We start from the raw sequence: 22,729 nt of genomic DNA, 5'->3' as shown, positions 1-22,729 counted from the left end.
AAAATTGAAGTGTAAAAAATAAATGCCATTGTATATGGTAACGGCAAAAAGAGATAACAACTTTGGTCAGGAAAGCAAGATCAGTGTTTGACCAGAGCTTCTGTGAAAGGAAGTGGTGCTTGAAGCATTGTTACCATTTAAATATACGAAATTATTTAAAAAATATATAGGGAAGTAGAAAGGATCCTTTTAGGAGAGAATACGAGCAGAACACTTGAAGCAGAGAAACGAACAAGGCTTTGCTAAAACCCCTGCGGGCCACTGCTGCAGAGTTGGAACCTTGAGAACTTAATGGGAGTGGGTCATCTCCTTCAGGTGTGTGTCAGGGCTACAAAAATATCATTGCTGGCAGACATGGAAAGAAATCAGGGCTTTTAACAAAGAACAGTCAATTTTACTTTTTAGAAAGTTAGTATGAAAGACCAATAGGAGAATTGAGTGTCAAAAGTTAAAAAATCCTACTCTGTGGTTCTACTCAAATTTCTTGTCTTTAAAAAAATTTTAAATTAGTAAGTTAATTTTGAGAGAGAGTGGGGGAGGAGCAGAGAGAGAGAGAGAGAGAGAGAGAGAGAGAACCCCAAGCAGGGTCCGTGCTGTCAGCGCAGAGCCCAACATGGGGCTTCATCTCCTGAACTATGAGATCATGACCTGAGCCAAAATCAAGAGTTGGACGCTTAACCCACTGAGCCACCCAGGCACCTCTTGTCTTTTGTTTAAGTTTTTTTAGTATTTATTTATTTTGGAGCGAGACAGAGAGTAAGTGGGGGAGGAGCAGAAAGAGGGAGACACAGACTCTGAAGCAGGCTCCAGGCTCTGAGCTGTCAGCACAGAGCCCAACGTGGGGCTCAAACTCTCAAACTGAGATCGTGACCTGAACCAAAGTCAGACACTTAACCGACTGAGCCACCCAGGAGCCCCTACCCCTTGTCTTTTTTTGTTTGTTTTTTCAATCCAGTTATTCCAGCAGCATTTCCTGAAAAGACTGTTTTTTGTCCATTGAATCTTCTTGGTTCCTTTGTCAAATATTAGTTGACCTTATATGTTTGGATTTATTTCTGGGCTCTCAATTCTGTTCCATTGATCTATTTGTCAGTTTTTATGTCAGTACAATACTGTTTTGATTACTATAGCTCTATAGGATAGCTTGAAATCAGGAAGTACAATGCCTCCTGCATTGATTTCTTTGGATATTCAGGGTCTTGTGGTTGCATATAAATTTTAGGAGTGTTTTTCCTACTTTAATCAAAAATGCCAGTGGAATCTTGATAGGTAGTGCATTGAACATGCAGATGGCTTCTTACCCTCTTGTTATTTTCTTACCTGTTTCATATTTATTTATTTGTTTGTTTGTTTATTTACCATTTTTTAAGTAGGCTCCGCAACCATCATGGGGCTTGAACCCATGACCCTGAGATCCAGAGTCTCATTCTCTATCACCTGAGCCAGCCAGGTGCCCCTATTTTCTTACCTCCTTCTATCATACATACAGAGACAGACATACATTCCTGTTAATTATTCATTTACAGTATATATTGGATAATTGATTTCCTTACCCAATTAAGTGAGGGCAAATAGAAAATTTATTTCAGAGAAATGGTACATTTTGTAAGCTGTAGCAAAAAAGAAGTTTAAAAAAATAATTCATAGTGCTGTTTGTTGATAATTGGATTGTTTAGAGAACTTGGATGTGCGTTTTAATTTCACTGAATCCTTTTTTTTTTTAATTTAACTTAATTTACTTTTTTTTTTTATTTTAGAGAGAGAGTGAGCAGGAAAGGGGCAGAGGGAGAGAGAATCTTTTTTTTTTTTTTTTTTTTTTTAAATTTTTTTTCAACGTTTATTTATTTTTGGGACAGAGAGAGACAGAGCATGAACGGGGGAGGGGCAGAGAGAGAGGGAGACACAGAATCAGAAACAGGCTCCAGGCTCCGAGCCATCAGCCCAGAGCCTGACGCGGGGCTCGAACTCACGGACCGCGAGATCGTGACCTGGCTGAAGTCGGACGCTTAACCGACTGCGCCACCCAGGCGCCCCAGGGAGAGAGAATCTTAAGCAAGCACCATGGTCGGTGTAAAGCCTTTTGAGGAGCTCAGTTCCACTACCCTGGGATCATGACCTGAGCCAAAATCAAGACTCAACCAGTGGAGCTACCCAGGTGCCCTTCACTGAGTTCTTTATAAGAGTATCAAAGGAGGGATGCCTGGGTGGCTCTATCAGTTAAGTGAATGGCTCTTGATTTTGGCTCAGGTCATGATCTCACAGTTCATGAGTTCGAGCCCCACATTAGTCTCTGTGCTGACAGTGCCAAGCCTGCTTGGGATTCTCTCTCCCTTCTCTCTGCCCTTCCCCTGCTTGCACTCTTTCTCTCAAAATAAATAAATAAAGTTAAAAAAAAAAAAGTATCGGGGCGCCTGGGTGGCGCAGTCGGTTGAGCGTCCGACTTCAGCCAGGTCACGATCTCGCGGTCCGTGAGTTCGAGCCCCGCGTCGGGCTCTGGGCTGATGGCTCAGAGCCTGGAGCCTGTTTCCAATTCTGTGTCTCCCTCTCTCTCTGCCCCTCCCCCGTTCATGCTCTGTCTCTCTCTGTCCCAAAAATAAATAAACGTTGAAAAAAAAAAATTTAAAAAAAATAAAAAAAATATAAAAAAAAAAGTATCGAAGGAAAGGCAATGTCACCTTTCCTTTTCAGCATTTACATAAAATAAAAAAGTATACTGCTGGTGTCTTAGTTATATTTTCTTTCTTTCTTCTTTCTTTCTTTCTTTCTTTCTTTCTTTCTTTCTTTCTTTCTTTCTTTTTATATAATATCAGGTTAGCTAACACACAGTGTATATACAGTGTGCTCTTGGTTTTGGAGGTAGATTCCCGTGATTCATCACTTACATACAACACCCAGTGCTCATCCCAATAAGTGCTCTTCTCATTGCCCATCACCCATTTCCCTTCTCCTGTGCCCACCCATCAACCCTTAGTTTGTTCTGTGTATTTAAGAGTCTTTTATGGTTTGCTCCCTCTTTGTTTGAAACTATATTTTCCCCTTCCCTTCCCCTATGGTCTTCTGTTAAGCTTCTCAAGTTCCACATATGAGTGAAAACATATTCTCTCTTTGATTGACTTATTTCACTTAGTATAATACTCTCCAGTTCCATCCACATTGTTGCAAAATGGCAGGATTTCATTCTTTCTCATTGCCAAGTAGTGTTCCATTGTATATATAAACCACATCTTTATCCATTCATCAGTTGATGGACATTTGGGCTCTTTCCATAATTTGGCTACTGTCCAAAGCGCTGCTATAAACATTGGGGTACATGTGCCCCTTCAAATCAGCACTCCTTTATCCTTTGGATAAATTCCTAGTAGTGCTACTGCTGGGTCATAGGGTAGTTCTATTTTTAGTTTTTTGAGGAACCTCCATACTGTCTTCCAGAGTGGCTGCACCAGTTTGCATTCCCACCAGCAGTGCAAAAGGGTTCCTCTTTCTCTGCATCCTCGCCAACATCTGTTGTTTCCTGAGTTGTTAATTTTAGCCACTCTGACTGGTGTGAGGTAGTATCTCACTGTGGGTTTTCATTTATATTTCCCTGATGATGAGCGATGTTGAGCGTTTTTTCATGTGTCTTTTGGCCATCTGGATGTTTTCTTTGGAAAAGTGTCTATTGAAGTGTCTAATTTCTTCACTGGATTATTTGTTTTTGGGTGTTGAGTTTGGTAAGTTCTTTATAGATTTTGGAGACTAACCCTTTGTCTGATATGTCATTTGCGGATATCTTCTCCCATTTCATTGGTTGCCTTTTAATTTTGTTGATTGTTTCTTTTGCAGTGCAGAAGCTTTTTATCTTGATACGGTCCCAATAGTTCATTTTTGCTTTTATTTCCCTTGCTTTCGGAGACATGCCAAGCAAGAAATTGCTGCTGCTGAAGTCAAAGAGGTTGTTGCCTGTTTTCTCCACTAGGGTTTTGATGGTTTCCTGTCTCACATGTAGGTCTTTCATCCATTTTGAGTTTATTTTTGTGTATGGTGTAAGAAAGTGGTCCAGTTTCATTCTTCTGCATGTTGCTGTCCAGTTCTCCCAGCACCATTTGCTAAAGAGACTGTCTTTTTTCCATTGGATACTCTTTCCTGCTTTGTCAGAGATTAGTTGGCCATACATTTGTGGGTCCAATTCTGGGTTCTCTATTCTATTCCATTGGTCTATGTGTTTGTTTTTGTGCCAATACCATACTGTCTTGATTACAGCCTTGTAGTAGAGGCTGACGTTTGGGATTGTGATGCCTTCCGCTTTGGTTTTCTTTTTCAATGTAACTTTGATTATTTGGGGTCTTTTGTGGTTCTATACACATTTTAGGATTGTTTGTTCTAGCTTTGAGAAGAATGCCGATACAATTTTGATTGGGATTGCATTGAATGTATAGATTGCTTTGGGTAGTATTGACATTTTAACAATATTTGTCCTTCCAATCCATGAGCATGGAATGTTTTTCCATTTCTTTGTGTCTTCTTCAATTTCCTTCATAAATTTTCTATAGTTTTTGGCGTACATATCTTTTACATCTTTGGTTAGGTTTAATCCAAGGTATGGTTCTTGGCGTAATTGTAAATGGGATTGATTTCTTGATTTCTCTTTCTGTTGTTTCATTATTGGTGTATAGAAATGCAACTGATTTCTATACATTTATTTTGTATCCTGCGACTTACCTGAATTCATGTATCAGTTCTAGCAGCTTTTTGGTGGAGTCTTTTGGGTTTTCCATGTAGAGTATCATGTCATCTGCAAAAAGTGAAAGTTTGACTTATTCTTTGCCAGTTTTGGATGCATGCCTTTTATTTCGTTTTGTTGTCTGATTGCTGAGGCTGGGACTCCCAACACTATGTTAAACAACAGTGGTGTCAGTGGACATCCCTGCTGTGTTCCTGATCTCATGGGGAAAGCTCTCAGTTTTTCCCCATTGAGGATGATATCAGCTGTGGGCTTTTCATATATGGCTTTTATGGTGTTATGTTCCTTCTATCCCGACTTTCTTGGGGGTTCTTATTAAGAAAGGATGCTGCTGTATTTTGTCAAATGCTTCTTCTGCATTTATTGACAGGATCATATGGTTCTTATCCTTTCTTCTATTAATGTGATGTATTACATTGATTGATTTGTGTGCGAATATTGAACTAGCCCTGCAGCCCAGGAATGAATCCCACTTGATCGTGGTGAATAATTCTTTTGATATACTGTTGAATTCAATTTGCTAGTATCTTGTTGAGAATTTTTACATCCGTGGTCATCAGGGATATTTCACCTTTTTAGGTAAATTATCAAAAAGGTAATTGTCCTTTTTAGTGGGGTCACTGTCTGGTTTGGGAATCAAGTTAATGTTGGCTTCATAGAGGGGCGCCTGGGTGGCTCAGTCGGTTGAGCATCCGACTTTGGCTCAGGTCATGATCTCAGGGTCTGTGAGTTCAAGCCCTGCGTTGAGCTCTGTGCCGACAGCTCAGAGCCTGGAGCCTGTTTCGGATTCTGTGTCTCTCTCTCTCTCTGACCCTCCCCCATTCTTGCTCTGTCTCTCTCTGTCTCAAAAAAATAAATAAAGGTTAAAAAAAATGGAAAAAAAATGTTGGCTTCATAGAATGAATCTGGAATCTTTATTTCTGTTTCTGTTTTTTGGAACAGGTTGAGAAGGATAGGTATTAACTCTGCTTTAAATGTCTGTTAAGGGGTGCCTGGGTGGCTCGGTCGGTTGAGCGTCCAACTTCGGCTCAGGTCATGATCTCAGTTTGTGGGTTCGAGCCCCGCGTCGGGCTCTGTGCTGACAGCTCAGAGCCTGGCGTCTGCTACAGATTCTGTGTCTCCCTCTCTCTCTGCCCCCCCCCACACTCTGTCTCTCTCTCCTTCAAAAATAAATAAACATTAAAAAAAAATGTAAAAAAGAAAAAAAAAGAAAAAAAATGTCTGTTAGAATTCCCCTGGGAAGCCATCTGGCCCAGGACTCTTATTTGTTGGGAGATTTTTGATAACTGTGATTCAATTTCTTCACTGGTTATGGGTCTGTTCAATTCTCTGCTTCTTCCCATTTGAGTTTTGATAGTGTGTGGGTGTCTAGGAATTTGTCCATTTCCTCCAGGTTGTCTAGTTAGTTGGCATATAATTTTTCATAGTATTCTCTGATAATTGTTTATATTTCTGTGATACTGGTTGTGGTCTGTCCTCTTTCATTTGTGATTTTATTTATTTGGGTCCTTTCTCTTTTCTTTTTGAGAAGTCTGGCTAGGGGGTTAAAAATTTTGTTTTATTTTTTCAAAAAAATAGCTCTTAGATTCATTGATCTGTTCTGGGTTTGTTTGTTTGTTTTTATTCTATATTATTTCTGCTCTGATCTTTATTATTTCTCTTCTGCTGCTGGTTTTGGGATTTCTTTGCTGTTCTGCTTCTAATTCCTTTAGATGTGCTGTTAGATTTTGTATTTGGGATTTTTCTTGGTTTTTGAGATAGGCCCGGATTGCATTGTGTTTCCCCTTAGGACTGCCTTTGCTGCATCCCAAGGGATTTGGACTGTCATGTTTTCATTTTCATTTGCTTCCATGTATCTTTTAATTTCTTCTTTAATTGCCTGGTTGACCTGTTCATTCTTTATTAGAATGTTCTTTAACTTCTCTGCATTTGGAAACTTTCCAAATTTTTTTCTTCTGGTTGATTTCAAGTTTCATAGCATTGTGATTAGAAAATATGCATGGTATGATCTCAATCCTTTTATATTTATTGAGGGCTGTTTCATGACCCAGTATGTGATCCATCTTAGAGAATGTTCCATGTACACTCAAAAAGAATGTGTATTCTGCTTTTGGATGAAAAGTTCTGAATGTATCTGTCATGTCCATCTGGTCCAGTGTATCATTCAAGGCCCTTGTATCTTTATTGATATTTTGCCCAGATGATCTGTCAATTGTTGTGAGTATTAAAGTCCCCTGCAATTACAGTATTCCTGTCAGTAAGATTGCTTATGTTTGTGATTAATTGACTTATGTATTTGGGTGCTACCAAGTTGGGAGCATAAGCATTTACAATTGTTAGCTCTTCTTGATGGATAGACCTTGTAATTATGACATACTGCCCTTCTTCATCCCTTGTTACAGCCTTTAGCTTAAAATCTAGTTTGTCTGATATAAGTATGGCTACTCCAGCTTTCTTTTGACTTCCAGTAGCATGATAGGTGGTTCTTCATCCCCTTACCTTCAATCTGAAAGTGCCCTCAGGTCTAAAATGGGTCTTTGGTAGACAGCATATAGATGGATCTTGTTTTTTGTTTTTGTTTTTTAATCCATTCTGATACCCTATGTCTTTTGATTAGAGCATTTAGTCCATGTACATTCAGAGTTATTATTGAAAGATATGGATTTAGTGTCGTTGTGTTATCTGTAGATGTCATGCTTGTGCTTATGTCTCTGGTGCTTTTTAGTGTTTGCAGCATTCCACTCACAGAGTCCCCCTTTAGGATCTCTTGCAGGGCTGGTTTAGTGGTGATGAACTCCTTCAGTTTTTGTTTGGGAAAGCCTTTATCTCTCCTTCTATTCTGAATGACAATCTTGCTAGATAAAAAGTCTTCTTAGCTACATATTTTTCCTGTTCAGCACATTGAATATTTCCTGTCATTCCCTCTGGCTTGCCAAGTTTCAGTGGACAGGTCTGCTTCTACCCTTATATGTCTACCTTGTAGGTTAAGGCCCATTTGTCTCTAGCTGCTTTCAGAATTCTGTATCTTTGTATTTTGCCAGTTTCATAATGATATGCCATGGAGAAGATCTATTCTTGTTAAATCTAAAGGGAGTTCTCTGAGCCTCCTGGATTTGGATGTCTATTTCCTTCCCCAGATTAGGGAAGTTCTCAGCTATAATTTGTTCAAGTAAACCTCTGCCTCTTTCTCCTTCTTCTGGAGCTCCTATGATATGGATATTATTACATTTCTATCAAATCACTTAGTTCTGTAATTCTCCCCTTGTGGTCTAATATTTTCTTACCTCTCTTTTTCTAAGCTTCATTATTTTCCATAATTTTATGTTCTATTTCACTTAATCTCCCCTCTGCCTCTTCCATCCTTGCTGTCACTACATCTAGTTTATTTAGCACCTCATTTCTTAATTTGTTGTGACTATTTCTTAGTTCCTTGATCTCTGCAGCAGTAGATTCTCTGCCATCTTCTAAGCTTTTTTTCTTCCTTCTATGCTTTTTTCCAAGCCCAGCTATTAATCTTATGACTATTATTCTAAATTCTTGCTCAGTTATATTGTTCATTTCTGTTCTGAGCAATTCTCTAGCTGTCATTCCTTCCTGGAATTTCTTTTGAGGAGAATTCTTCTATTTTGTCATATTGGCTTGTTTTCTGTCCCTTATGTGTTTTAATAGCTTGTTATGAGTCTTGCTCCTGTGAGCACTATTATATTAAAAAGGGGTCATAACACTGTCCAGGGCCTGGCCCTTCAGGAGGTGTTTTTGGAGTGTGTTTCATGCTCTCTGTTGTTGAGGCTCTGGTTGCTTTATCTCCCTACTCATAGTGGTGGTTTGGATCTTCCACCAGGTGTGCTTTGATTTGTACGTTGAAGTGTCCCTGGAAAAAATTTTAAAAAGGGGTGTGTATGGTGGTGGAAGAGGCCTTATCCCATACAGAGAGAGAAGTGACAGGGGTGGGGAAAAGGAAAAAAAATTGACCAGGCAGAGAATCAGAGAAACTATACAGCTTAGTCCAGAGAGATGGGGGGGGGGGGGGGCGGCGGAATAAAGGAGAGACAGAAGAGATGTAAAAAGAATAGATTGAAAATGTGTGCTTAAACCAACAACCAGAATAACCAGACTAGAGAAGGGAAGAAATAAGAGGAAGAAAAGGGGGGATATATATATCCCCCCCCCCCACACACACACACAAAATAAGAATTGATCAAGAATCAAGTCAAATCAAAGAATACAAAAACCACTGGACCAATATCTGATGGGGCCTTGGAACCGGTGCCTGCAATGATCTGGAGGAGGGACTGTTTGGTTAAGTCAGTGTCAATCTTGCTCTGTTACATATGCAGTTACCAGGTACAGAGGGATGTGGTTTGGTGTATGTGGGTCCCACCTCCACTGTGGGCCCGTTGTCTGTTCCCTGAAACCCCACCTTGTTGGTGATGGGGAGAAAACTGGCAACACCCCAGCCTCTCCTCCCTGGACCAGGTGTCCCAAACCACTTTGTTCAGGCCATCCTGACAGTGCCACACAGGCGCAAGCAGGCCACTTTGTTCTGCTCCACAGTCTCCCGCACCTTCCAGGTGCTTGGGTGGGATTAAAACCCGGATCCTGCTCCACGCACCCTGGTTCCTGGGAAGTGCCACTCCACCCAGCCTGTCAACTGAGGGCCTCTGGCTCCTCACAGTGCTGAGTGGGCGCGAGTGCAAGCAGCCACCTATGTCCCCCTCCACCATCTCCTGTGCCTTCCAGGCACGTGGCTGGGATTCAGACCCCAATGTCTTACGGGATCCCTTGTCCCAGTTCCTGGATACTGTCACTCTGGGGTACTGTCAGGTACAAAGGACCTCTGGCTGGTGCGGGGGAGGGGGGGCAAGGGGTTCATGGGCCTACAGGGTCTTTTGTCCTTGGAATGGCTATTTGTCTTCTCATAGCACTCAAGGGAAAGGGTTGTTCTCTCTGCTCCTGAGAGCTAGCTACCTAGCTCAGGGCTGGCTCCCCACCTCCCACAGTTAGAAATTGGTTCTTTCTCCATTTTTTTCCATTCCCCGGTCCATGGTTTTTGTCTTGTCCAAATACAGTCCTACATTTCCACAGCCTGTCTTTCTCTTCCTTTTGTCTCTTCACAGAAGGGGATCCCTCCCTTCCGTTCCTATGCCACCTGTTTTATCTCTCCCAGTTTGCAGTCATGCACCTATGGCCTGCTACGTTGTCCCTGTGGGCCCCTGGAGATGTTTCTGTCACTCTGTAACCCGGATTCCTAGAATTCCAAGTCTTCTGGCCTCAATACTGCTGTGTTTGAGGGACACGGGAACTTCCAGTCCCCCTGCTTCTCCACCATGTTGACCACTCTCCAGTAACATTTTCTGTAATTTGAATCTAATTTATGGAAATAACTTGAGTAGCCATTTAGCTTCAAGTTTGAGTTGAATAAGAAAGGTTGTCTTTTGTGCTACTCTTTCACATAGATCTAGATAATTCATTGAAGCAGTTGCTTTGGGAACTTCTGTTGGCATTTAACTAATTTGTTCACATTTTACTGGAATATTGTTAGTGAATGTCCCTGTATTTTTCATATTGGGCAATAACTTTCTTGTATAGTTTATCAGATAGATGCAAAAATTATAGTAGAAAATAATAAATACTGTCAAATGCTTTGACCTGTGTACCATTGAAGTTTCTATCGTTAAACTCTTGGGGAGGTCATTTTGCCCCTGACCCCAAGTTTTAGTTAAGAAATGTATATTAGACTAATGATTCCCATCTCTGGAGAAGCTAATGTCTGGTCTTGGTTCTGATACTTAATAGCTATGTAACCTTGTGCATGTCACTAATACCTTTGAGCCTCAGTTTCCTTAGCTGTGAACTGAGGTAAACAACAATGTGAAATGCCCAGAAGAGTTTAAATTTCATCATGCAGGCATTAGAGAAGTATTTGAAAAGTACTGACATGAGCACATCTGTTTTAGGAAGATAATCCTAGAAGTTGAGGGGTTGCAGAAGTGAGGTTAAAAACAATTGTTGGAGACCTTTGCGGTAGCCCAGGTGATGTGATACTGAGATTTTTCAGTTTCCTGTCTTATAGTTTACCATTTTTATTCTTTTAATTTACTATAGTAAATTAAGTTTCAGGAAGTAGTGCAGTGATCTATTTTTTAATATTGGGACTGTAACAAAAGTTTTATGCAATGTGAACTGAGATTTGAGCACTTAATTTCTCCTGTTCAGGCTTCGCAAGTGACCCTCACGCAAACTTTTAAGTTCTGTTGAATTTGTCTTTTTATGTGTAAAAATTAAGATGATAATTCCTATCTCACAGGATAGTCTTTTGAGTATTAAAATGAAAATGTTTTGGGGTGCCTGGTGGCTTGGTTAAGCATCCGACTTCCACTCAGGTCATGATCTCATGGCTCGTGAGTTGGAGCCCTGTGTCAGGCTCTACTGACAGCTCAGAGCCTGGGGCCTGCTTGGGATTCTGTGTGTCCCTCTTTCTCTGCCCCTCCCTTGCCTCACACTCTCTGTCTCTTTCTCTCAAAAAATAAACATTAGAAAAAAAATTTTTTTAATGAAAATGTTTATGTGGCAGACACATAGCCAACACTAACTGTTAGTGTTAGTTTCACTTACCTCTTTTATTTCCACATTTAAAGTTTCCTACAATGTCTCTAGTGGGGTTGGGTGGGGTTATATGGCAAAATAACTTTGAAAAGTTTGAATCCTAAAATGCCACTGAGGGCAGATGGTTTCCTTCCTGTCAGGCCTACATTGCTTTGTTCTAGATTTAATCAGTTTCAGAGGTCCATAAGAGCCTCTGAAGTACAATGGTGGTCTTTGCAAAATTGTTTAGGCTTTTTTCACCTTTTCTCAGGCCAGAAATGTGTTAAAAATAAGGGTTTTATAATTTTCTGTGGCAATCCTGTGATTAAATATTGCTCTGTATTAAGTACTTGAGCTTTATAGTACATATTAATCAGAGATAGGTCTGTGCCCGCTTGATTGTTTTCTTTTCTGAAAAAGACTTTTTAGTGTTTACACTTAGATGTCTCACAAACATCTCAAATTTTATACATTCATTATAATACTCTTGATTTCCTGCCTATGTCACCCCCCCCTCAGGCTTGTATCCCAGATCTTTCCATCTTACTAAATGACGTATTCTTCCATTCAGTTATTCATACCGAAAACCTGTGAATTATCCTTGCTTCTTCTTTTTTCCAACTTCCTCATGTAATCTAATCATGTTGGTCTCCTTAGAAAATATTTATTCCCCCCCGTATTCATGTTCACCATCCAAACCACTGTCATCTCTTGATTAGATGACTCTAGTAGTCTCTTAACCCCCACTTTTGTCTCCCTATCAATTTATTTTTCCCACAGCAGAATTATCTTTGAGTATTAATCTGATTATCACTGTATTCTCAGTGCCCCAAATAATATCTGATATATATAGTAGGCACTCAGTAAATTTGTTGAATAGCACTCTTTTTTTAAAATGTTTGTTTATTTTTGAGAGAGAGAGCACGTGTGAGTGGGCTGTGTAGGGGCAGAAAGAGAGGGAGACACAGAATCAGAAGCAGGCTCCAGGTTCCAACCTGTCAGCACAGAGCCGGACACGAGGACTCCCAACTCACGAACCATGAGATCATGAGCTGAACTAAAGTTGGACGCTCAACCCAGGTGCCCCAGAATAGCACTCTTACTTAAAGTTCCTCAGAGGCTCCTTGTTGTCTACTTCAGTAACATCTCTTGCAGTTTTTTTTCTTTCTTTGACAGATACTTTTTTTGATACTGCATATTGATATGAAATCTCATCAAACTTTATTATACCAAATGTTCCAAAATAATGATGAAGTTTTGGTTTATAGAATGTGCATACATTGTTGGGAGTACTAACCCAGCAGCTGGCTTGCATGCTACCAAAAAGGCATATAAGTATCAAAGGAAAGAAGTGATGTTTGTGAAGTCAGGAGATTCATAGCTGCCACCTGGGACTGGACCTGCTAGGATGCCCAGACTGTGTATGCTTTGGACTGTATATTGAGTTTCTTGGGTAGCTGCTATACAAACTCGTGTAGCAATACCAGACGTCCCTTAATCTTGGTGGGCACTGACATTCTCTGTGCTTAGCTGCTAGAATAGATATTTAGGTGGTAGAATGTTTCCATGGCTGTGATCACCTCATTTATAGGGGAGCAACGAGTTGTCAACTTGGGGGAACCATTATTAGGTGCTCTACTAGATTTGAATCTACTTGTTGCACCTTCCAAGGGTCTTGGACAAGGCTATTTTTTGGCAAAGGTAACTAACTCAAGGGTGAAGATGAAGGAATCAGTCAGTATCTTAAGATGTACTTTGTAGGAAGCTCTTGCTAATATGAGATATGAGACGCTAAAAACAATCCTAGTTTGCAACTGTCTTCCTCTGGTGACTTTCCAGCATGCTTAGAATAAAATCCAAATTCCTTATCTGGGCTTATAAAGCTGAATGTGATCTCACCTCATTTACCATTCTTCCCTGTTTGCTATATTTCCTCCAGATATGCCAAGCCTTTTTGCTTCTCTCCAGATGCTCTCTTCCCACTTCCAATCTTCTCCGGGCAAACTCCCTGTCATTTAGATGTTTGCTTAAAACTGTTTCTTCAGAGATTACCAAATTACATTCTGCCACATTAGCCTGTTTTTCAGCACAAGGACTTATCTCTAACTAGGATATTATCTCCCTGAGAGTCAGAGCCTTTTCTATACTGTAAACTGCACTATTTACAGGTGAGAGCAATTATCTGGTACATGTTAGGGATTCAAATATTTGTTGACTGAGTTTGTTGATGTACTTTATAAAAAAAAAATTAGAGCACGAGAGCACGTGAGTGAGGGCAGAAGGGGAGAGACAGAGAGAGAAAGAGAAGGAGAGAGAAAGAGAGAAAAAGAATATCCCAAGCAAGCTCCATGCTCAGCACAGAGCCCAATGCTGGGGTCATTTCCACGACCCTGGGATCATGACCTGATCTGAAATCAAGAGTCAGACGCTCAACTGACTGAGCCATCCAGATGCCCCTGATGGTGTATTTTTTAATTGACTTCAGAGTACTGAGACTATTGATACTGACATTTGGGAGTCTATTAATAGTAATTTGGGTGAATGATGTGGGGGAAGTCCTATGTTCATTTACTAGGATGGAAGGAAATACAAAGGTTATGAGTGAATAAAATTAGTAAGTATTTTGACTAAAACTGCTTCTCTGAGTAAAAGTAATAATGTTCTATGTAACCTTTATGAAATTAAATGGATTTGAAGGATGAACTAACATCTCAAATATTTAAATATTTTCTCCTTTATTTTGCCTAGTCATTTCAGCAAAACTTAAAGAAAATAAAAAGAATTGGTTTGGACCAAGTCCTTATGTGGAAGTCACAGTTGATGGACAGTCAAAGAAGACAGAAAAATGCAACAATACGAACAGTCCCAAATGGAAGCAACCCCTTACAGTGTAGGTTTGAAAGTATTTTCTACAGTGTATTTAGTTTAATAAGTGAATAGCAGTGAAGCTTTAAAAGTTTCTCACTTGTTTTCTTTGCTCCTCTTCTCATGTTTTTGTTTTTCTTTCTCATCTATTCCTAGGACTCCTTTCTCTAGTCCCTTTTTTGTTTCTCTTTAGATATTTCTGTTTTTCCAATCTCTCCTTTACCTTCTCCAGTTTAATTGATGGTGGTATCATTATTGCTACTGAACAGCATCTGGAGAGCCCGTGGTTATGGGCCTAGAAAGATTCTTAACAGCTCTTTCCTTAAATTAGGGTTGAAGTACAGGGCTTTTAAAAATAATTTTTTTGGTGTGTGTTTGTCTTGTCCTTTTTCTTCTTTTTTTTTCTTTTCCTTTTCCTTTTTCTTTTCCTTTTTCTCTTTCTCTTTCTCTTTCTCTTTCTTTCTTTTTTTCCTCCTCCGCCTCAGCCACCTCCTCCTCTTCCTCCTCCTCCTCCTCCTCCTCCTCCTGCTCCTGCTCCTGCTCCTGCTCCTGCTCCTGCTCCTCTTTGTTTCTTTTTCTTTTCAAGTAGGTTTCATGCCCAGCCTGGGGCCCAGCATGGGGCTTGACCTCATCACTGTGAAATCAAAACCTGAGCTGAAATTAAGAGTTGGATGCTTAAGGGGCGCCTGGGTGGCACAGTCGGCTAAGCGTCCGACTTCAGCCAGGTCACGATCTCGCGGTCCGTGAGTTCGAGCCCCGCGTCGGGCTCTGGGCTGATAGCTCAGAGCCTGGAGCCTGTTTCCGATTCTGTGTCTCCCTCTCTCTCTGCCCCTCCCCCGTTCATGCTCTGTCTCTCTCTGTCCCAAAAATAAATAAACGTTGAAAAAAAAAAAATTAAAAGAGTTGGATGCTTAACCAACTGAGCTACCCAGGCAGCCCTTGTTTTTGTCAGAACCTACACAGGGGTTTTCTTCCTTTAAAAAAAATTCTGTAACTCTGTGTTTATGTATGTATGTATATATGTATGTTTATTTTTGAGAGCGAAAGAGAGAGAGCTAGCAGGGAAGGGTCAGAGAGAGAGGGAGACACAGAATCTGAAGCAGGCTTCAGGCTCCGAGCTGCCAGCACAGACCCCTACGCAGGGCTCGAACTCACAAGCCGTGAGATCATGACCTGAGCCTAAGTCAGACACTTAACCAACTGTGCCACCCAGGTGCCCTATAACTCTGTTTTTATACTTTACATAGCATGGTTATCTCTCTAGCTGTATACATATAGATCTAGCATACCTTATATAGTTTAATAATATCCCTTAATATGAATGGACTATCGTGTATTTTATTAGTTCCCTATAAATCAGTTGGTTTCTTGAAGTTTATTTATTTTTGAGACAGAGAAAGTACAAGTGGGGTTGGGGCAGAGAGAAGGAAAGAGTGAGAATCCCAAGCAGGCTCCATACTGTCAGCACGGAGTCTGATGCAGGGCTTGAACCCATGAACCGTGAGATCATGACCTGAGCTGAAGTCGGACCTTAACCTACTGAGCCACCCAGGTGCCCCTAATTAGTTGGTTTCTAATGTTGTGTTATTACGCAGCATTGCAATATATACATCCATGTGCCTGTCTGTATGTTGGTGTTATTTATTTTTTTTAATTTTTAAAAAATGTTTATTTTGAGAGAGCAGGGAAGGGGCAGAGAGTGAGAATCCTAAGCAGGCTCTGCACTGTCAGCACAGAGCCCCAAATGGCGATTGTACTCACAAACTGTGAGATCATGACCTGAGCTGAAACCAAGAGTCATGCACTATATGTTGGTGTTTTTATCTGTAGGATGAATTCATAGAAGTAGCATATAGCTCACTTTTAACACTTACTGACAAATCACCACATGTTGGTACTGAGCACTCATTGAAGACAATTATAGATTAATTTTAGTGTTTTTACTAAAATGGAAGAGAGCATGATTTATCAACAAATGGATTTCAAGATAATATAGCATATTTAGTTTGGGGACCAAATGTATATTAAAATGTAGCTCAAAATATAACTGGTTGTCACCACATCAAATATACAAAAATTCTTTTTATTACGTAACATTTGGAATTCTTTTTTTTAATTTTTAAATTTTTTAAAACATTCTTTTTTTTTCTTAAGTTTATTTTTAAGAGAGAGAGATAGTATGAGTAGAGAGAGTGTGAGTGGGGCAGGGGCAGAGAAAGAGGGGGACAGAGGATCTGAAGCAGGCTCTTGACTGGCAGCTGAGAGCCCAATGTGGGGCTTGAACTAGTGAACTGTGAGATCATGACCTGATCCAAAGGCAGACACTTAACCGACTGAGCCACGTAGGCACCTCCTAACATTTGGAATTCTTGAATTTTCTTCCCTTAGAGAAATAAACCAGTGACTAAGGAAAAGTTTCATTTCTAAATGGTGAGATATTTGAAACTATAAGCTGTTCACACAGTACATGCTGATGTGTATAGTATTTATTCCTAATAAATGACAAAACAAATTGGATATACCTAAATTGTTTTGTTTTTTTTTTTTTAATTTTTTTTCAACATTTTTATTTTTTATTTTTGGGACAGAGAGAGACAGAGCATGAACGGGGGAGGGGCAGAGAGAGAGGGAGACACAGAATCGGAAACAGACTCCAGGCTCTGAGCCATCAGCCCAGAGCCCGACGCGGGGCTCGAACTCACAGACCGTGAGATCGTGACCTGGCTGAAGTCGGACGCTTAACTGACTGCGCCACCCAGGCGCCCCCCTAAATTGTTTTTTAACATGACTTTTATTTTTATTTTTTTAACATGACTGTTGGATTTCTAGGGTATCTGGATGTACTTTATGATGATTTTGAGCAAATAAGTGAAATTTAAGAAGTATCCTAATGCTTATCTGTATTTATTTCAACAAAGTTTCTTAGACTTTGTTTTTAATTAGTGGTCTATTAGAGATTGAATCTACATTTAAAAATATATGAGCAGATGTTTTTTTAAAGCAAATGATATCTGTAAAAGATCACCAGTCTCTGTAATGACGAGAGATATTTAGCAGAATAACTGAGTATTGACTGAATACTCATCAAGTTTCTCCCAACTGCTGGCTCTGCTCACTAGATGTGCACCTTGAGGCTCTTTAAGCTGATAATGATATGAACTCCTTAGTGGTTTAAAAGTTAAGAAAAAAGAAACTTCTCCTTGTAGCCTCTTAAGGTAATATTATTGTTGATCCAATATTGTTGTTGATTATTGATGATGTTTGGGGGGAACGCATAGCTCAAGTTCTGAATTTTTAAGTTGTAGCAGATTGGTCTGCAAAGTTTACATGGCTTCTGTTGTGGGCATTCTCTCTAGAATTGAATTAATTTAGATAAGACCATCTTTGAGAGTATACTTTATCCTCTTTCAAATGAAAGTAAAATTAATAATTCCTTACATTCCATCCCCATTTAGTTTGTTTAAACTTAAAATGGTGGTGAAAATATGATAATGAGGGTAATAGACATAGGTAGCCTTCTGAGAAAGAGTTTATTTGTCCCCCCAAATTTCATCACCTTTTAGAATGAAGTATAGAGAAATTCAAATATTTCTAGAATTTTTCTTTCATTTTCAGTTTTTTAAAATGTTTTATTTATTTTTGAGAGAGAGAGACAGAAAGTGTACAAGTGGGGGAGGAGCAGAGAGAGAGAGGGAGACAGAATCCAAAATAGGCTCCCAGTTCTGAGCTGTCCGCACAGAGGCCAACATGGGGCTCGAATCCACAAACCATGAGATCATGACCTGAGCTGAAGTTGGATGCTTACCTGACAGAGCCACCCAGGTGTCCCTAGAATTTTTCTTTATAGTATTGAACCATACCATAGCAGATAATAACAGTGTTCCTGTTTTTCTAATTGGTGACTTTGAGAACACTTTGTATGCAGTTTAGTGCAAGTTCAGATTTCCCAAAATTTGTTTTGGAAATTACCATTACAGATAGTATTCTTCTCCTCCTCCTCCTCTTCCTCCTCCTCCTCTTCCTCCCCCCCCCCCCCTTCCTCCTCCTCCTCCTCCTCCTCTGTTTTCAGACCTTTGTTCAAATTACAGCCTGCCACTGACTAGCTGTGGGATGCTGGGCAACTTGCTTAATTAACTTCTCTGAATAGTGGTTTCTATATCTCAACATGCAGGTGGTAATTCCCATCTCTTAGGGTTGCTGTGAAGATGAAATGAAATCACCTCAGGCTCACTATACTATCTGACATAAAGTAAAGATTTAATTTATAAATTAACTTTTTATACTACTAAAGTAAGACAAGTTTTCTAACAGTTTGTAGCATGATGAGCAATTTTACTTGTGTTGGTGATATATGCATGAAGTTGCCCCTGTAGTTCAGCCACAAATGAAAATGACAATGTGAGCATGTAGCATTCAGATGTTTTCTGTAAGATTACAAAATAGGGGCAATATTGATTGTACAATAAACTGTAAGAGATACAGTCAGAAGATTTTAGACATTAAAATTTAATTGTAATTTATTTAGGATCCCACTGTGATATTTTAATGAAAATAATAATTTTTTTTTTAACCTTTCTTCACTTTTAGTATTGTCACCCCTGTGAGTAAATTGCATTTTCGCGTGTGGAGTCATCAGACACTGAAATCTGATGTTTTGTTGGGAACTGCTGCATTAGATATCTTTGAAACCTTAAAGTCAAACAACATGAAACGTATGTATGTAAAAGTAACAGAAATTGTGTTAGGCTATTTGTTTTTCTGCAAGAAATTCATGTGCAAGATGTGCAGAATGACTATGTTCACTATTTGTTTTTAAGTTTGCTTGGTTATAATATTAATGAGGAGAACAATCTTTAGCTTTTTTTAAAATGTATGTTTATTTATTTTGAGAGAGAAAGAGAGAACCAATGTGTGCATGCATGTGCACTTGCAAGCCTGAGTAGGGAGGGGCAGAGAGAATCCAAGCAAGCTTTGCATTCTGAGCCCTTGAGCTCATGACCTGAGCTGAAATCAAAGGTCAGATGTTTAACTAACTGAACCACCCGGGTGCCTTGAATTTTGAATTATTTAAAGCATTCTGAGCAACCTTGGTTTAGCCATTCATTTTTGACCCAATATTTTTTAGTAAATTTAGTAAATAGGTACTTATTAAAATATTATAACTCAATTATGGAAAACTAAAGAATATAGAGATGAAAAATGTAATCCTATTTCAAAGACATGTATGATTGATATTTTGACAGATTGTCTTTTCAAATGCTTTTTTTAAATTATCTAATTTTAGATGGCTGTGGTTTTATTTGTGTGTGTGTGTGTGTGTGTGTATATATATATATATATATACATATATATATATATATGAAGATATATAAAAACTTGAAACATGCTTGTTTTGATTAATATATCATGATTTAAAAAAAATTTTTTTTTAATGTTTATTTTTGAGACAGAGAGAGACAGAGCATGAACGGGGGAGGGGCAGAGAGAGAGGGAGACACAGAATCGGAAGCAGGCTCCAGGCTCTGAGCCATCAGCCCAGAGCCCGACGCGGGGCTCGAACTCACGGACCACGAGATCGTGACCTGAGCTGAAGTCGGACGCTTAACTGACTGAGCCACCCAGTGCCCCTAATATATCATGATTTTAAAACATAGATGTTTTTCTAAATCTCATTTAGGATTTAAGAGATGCAGTCCATTCTTAAGTTATATGTTTTCACTCAGTAAAATTCAGGCATATATTGCTGAATAATCCCGCTGGCTTATTTTCTGCAAGGATGGAATGAATATAACAAATGAGATGATTGAGCTATTTAGTATTTTACATTATGGATATTAAACATTAACAAATTTTGTTGTTTTTTTAAATGTTTGTGTCAAAAGTCCTGAAACCTCAGAGAAGTATACTAAAAACAATTTATATACACAAAAATGTAAATTTTTTCTGACATTCATTGTTTTTAACAGTTAAGATGGCTTAAAGAAAAAAAAGTGACTATTCTGTAATTATATTCTCTTACAGTTGAGGAAGTAGTTGTGACTTTACAGCTTGTAGGTGACAAAGAGCCAACAGAGACAATGGGAGACTTGTCAGTTTGTCTTGATGGGCTGCAGTTAGAGTCTGAAGTTGTTACCAATGGTGAAACTACATGTTCAGAAAGTAAGTAATCACTTTTTATATAGGCTCTTTAATGATTCTTCTAATGTTAGCCACCATAGATGCTGTATGTAATTATTGCTATTCTTTTTCACCTTAAAGAAATTATTTCTTTTTTAAAAACAGACATTGATTATTTTAAACATTTTCCTTTTAGTGCATTGTTTCTATGAATAAAACATTTTTCTGTAAGTTGAAAAGTTGAAAATCATTGTTGAATCACAGTTGATTCTGTGTAATGAATTGATTTGTAAACTATTTATTTTGTAGACCAATGATGATAGTTAATATGGCAAATGATGCCATACCCTCTCCATTGCCAATGGCAGACATAGTGTGTCTGTAGTAGTATCTAGTTGAGTTTAAATTTGACTTGAAATCCTTCTTAGTACTGTATCAGCCTACCAATACAAGCTGAAATCCATTTGCCATTCCTTTTCCATTTCTGTAGGCTACATTTACAGAGGTATCTTTGTGTTACAATAATGACAAAACCAATTCATTATACGTATACCAGCATAGCTTACAATTTATGACTCACTAGTTTTTGTTAAAGGAAATAATAAACATGAACTAATTGAAAGAAGTTTGGCACCCGGATTAGTGCCTATATAGCTAGCATGCTTAATGAAAGTACTTCTTAGTGGATTCCTTTTAGATTTTTCCATTACTTACAAATGTGCTAAGCAAATTTTCACTTGAAATGTCAATTTAAGAGTCCCCAAGACAAAGAGCAGATTAGTGGTTTTCTTGATTAGTCTGACAAAGTTCTTTTTGTTTACTTAGAAACTACATTATAAAACATTTTGCAGTCGTCAGATGCTATTCTTCTGTTTCTGCTTTGGAAGACTTCCTACTTCCTCTTTAACTCATGATCTTTTTTAATAGCAGGACCTTCAACACAGTCCTGGTGTATCTTCCAGATTGTTTCTTTGAGGTTAGTGAGGGTGGAGAGAAATTTCTGAAATGGTCATACTGCTTCAGAGTTGACAAGTTCATTTTAATTGACTACTATTCATAGGAACTCTGTAATAGTCAAATTTTTCCATAAATTGAAATACTAGAAAATAATACACAAGTTAAATTTCATTTTTATATTGCTCTACACTCTGCATTTATAGCTGCTTAAGTTTTTTACCCCCTACAAGTTGAAACTGTTACCAATGAAAAATACTTAGTAATTAACAAAGCATATCCATTTTCATATTTTAAAGTAGAATCTAAATTGTATATTTATACTTACAACTTTATTGTTTATTGCCCACAAAAGTGAATATTTCTATGTTACCAGTTTTCCACTCAGGTAAGAAAATAATTGACAGAATTTAACATAATTATTTGAAGTAGAGATTTTAATTGGAAAGTCACACTGTATTTTAGGATTGGAGTTGCCAGATAAAATAGCTGCCATTTTTTTAATGCTTGCCATGTGCCAGCCACTATGGTGATGTGTTTACATATATACTCATTTAACCATCGTAGCTTTAGTAAGGCACAACCTGCATTTTGCATATAAGGAAATTGAGACTCTGATAATTGAAATAATAAGTCCAATATCACACCAATTAGTATGATGCAGAGTCAAGATTGAAATACAAATATTTGTTGATGTTTCCTATTCTTTCCAGTTGATTCACACTTAGAAACCGAGAAACTTTGAATCAAGTCATGAGTTGTAAGCGGACAAAATCTGGTCTAGTTCACAAGCATGCATGATGGGAACTACACTTAGATTGTTCTTTGGTTCCATTTCTGTAACTTTAATTATAAACCAGAAATGAAAATAAGAGTTTACCACTAAAATTGAATTTCTAGCACCTGGCATAGGTTGGTTGGATAAGAACTGGGGAGGTAGGGGGGTGAGGGGGATTGCTTTTGTATTTGAATAATTTTCTACTGTTAAAGATTTTTAGATTATTTTTTTCCCCTGAGAATGTTAGAGGTTGTGTTTTGTTTTAAAATTTTTTTTTAAGATTTTGTTCTTAAGTAATCTCTATACCCAACGTGGGGCTCAAACTTACAACCCCAAGATCACACATGTTCTACTTACTGAGCCAGCCGGGCATCCCAGTCAAGTTTTTTTGTGGAAGAACATGTAAAATGGTTCTTAGAAGAAATTTGTTCTTGTAGACTTAAATATTTTTGGTTAATTTTTAAATAATGTTTATGAAAAGAAATCACTGATTTTAGTATTAAAAGTCACCAAATAATAGCTTGCTATAAATGTAGATTTAGTGGGAATGTTGGATTTTCCTGATGAGACAGTATTATCTCTTTGGGTACTTAGAAATTTTTGGCTCATTGTTTTTGGTGGATACATTTTTTTTAAATGACAGTTAAATAAATAAACCTTTTTCAAGTGAAACAAAATTTACTCAACGTGTTTGTTTTTTCTTCATGCTT

At 38.5% G+C, this 22,729-nt stretch overlaps 1 protein-coding gene across 3 annotated transcripts in view; it reads left to right on the top strand.

Annotated features, from left to right (window-relative positions):
- ITCH (itchy E3 ubiquitin protein ligase) overlaps positions 1–22,729 on the top strand; it is a 146,566-nt gene that overhangs the window by 45,403 nt on the left and 78,434 nt on the right. For 2 of the 3 annotated variants that reach the window (XM_047069359.1, XM_047069360.1), the window contains exons 4-6: positions 14,054–14,195; positions 18,758–18,882; positions 20,192–20,329. In XM_047069359.1, coding sequence (XP_046925315.1) covers positions 14,054–14,195; positions 18,758–18,882; positions 20,192–20,329 — 405 coding nt within the window. The remainder of the gene's footprint in view (positions 1–14,053; positions 14,196–18,757; positions 18,883–20,191; positions 20,330–22,729) is intronic. The other variant, XM_047069361.1, reaches the window with a different exon arrangement.

The sequence above is a fragment of the Lynx rufus genome, unplaced genomic scaffold, assembly GCF_022079265.1.
Source record: "Lynx rufus isolate CCGP_SWC_20201006 ecotype Redwood Valley unplaced genomic scaffold, mLynRuf1.p SCAF_8, whole genome shotgun sequence".
Lineage (NCBI taxonomy): Eukaryota > Metazoa > Chordata > Mammalia > Carnivora > Felidae > Lynx > Lynx rufus.
This window is presented reverse-complemented; position numbering and strand designations above follow the sequence as displayed.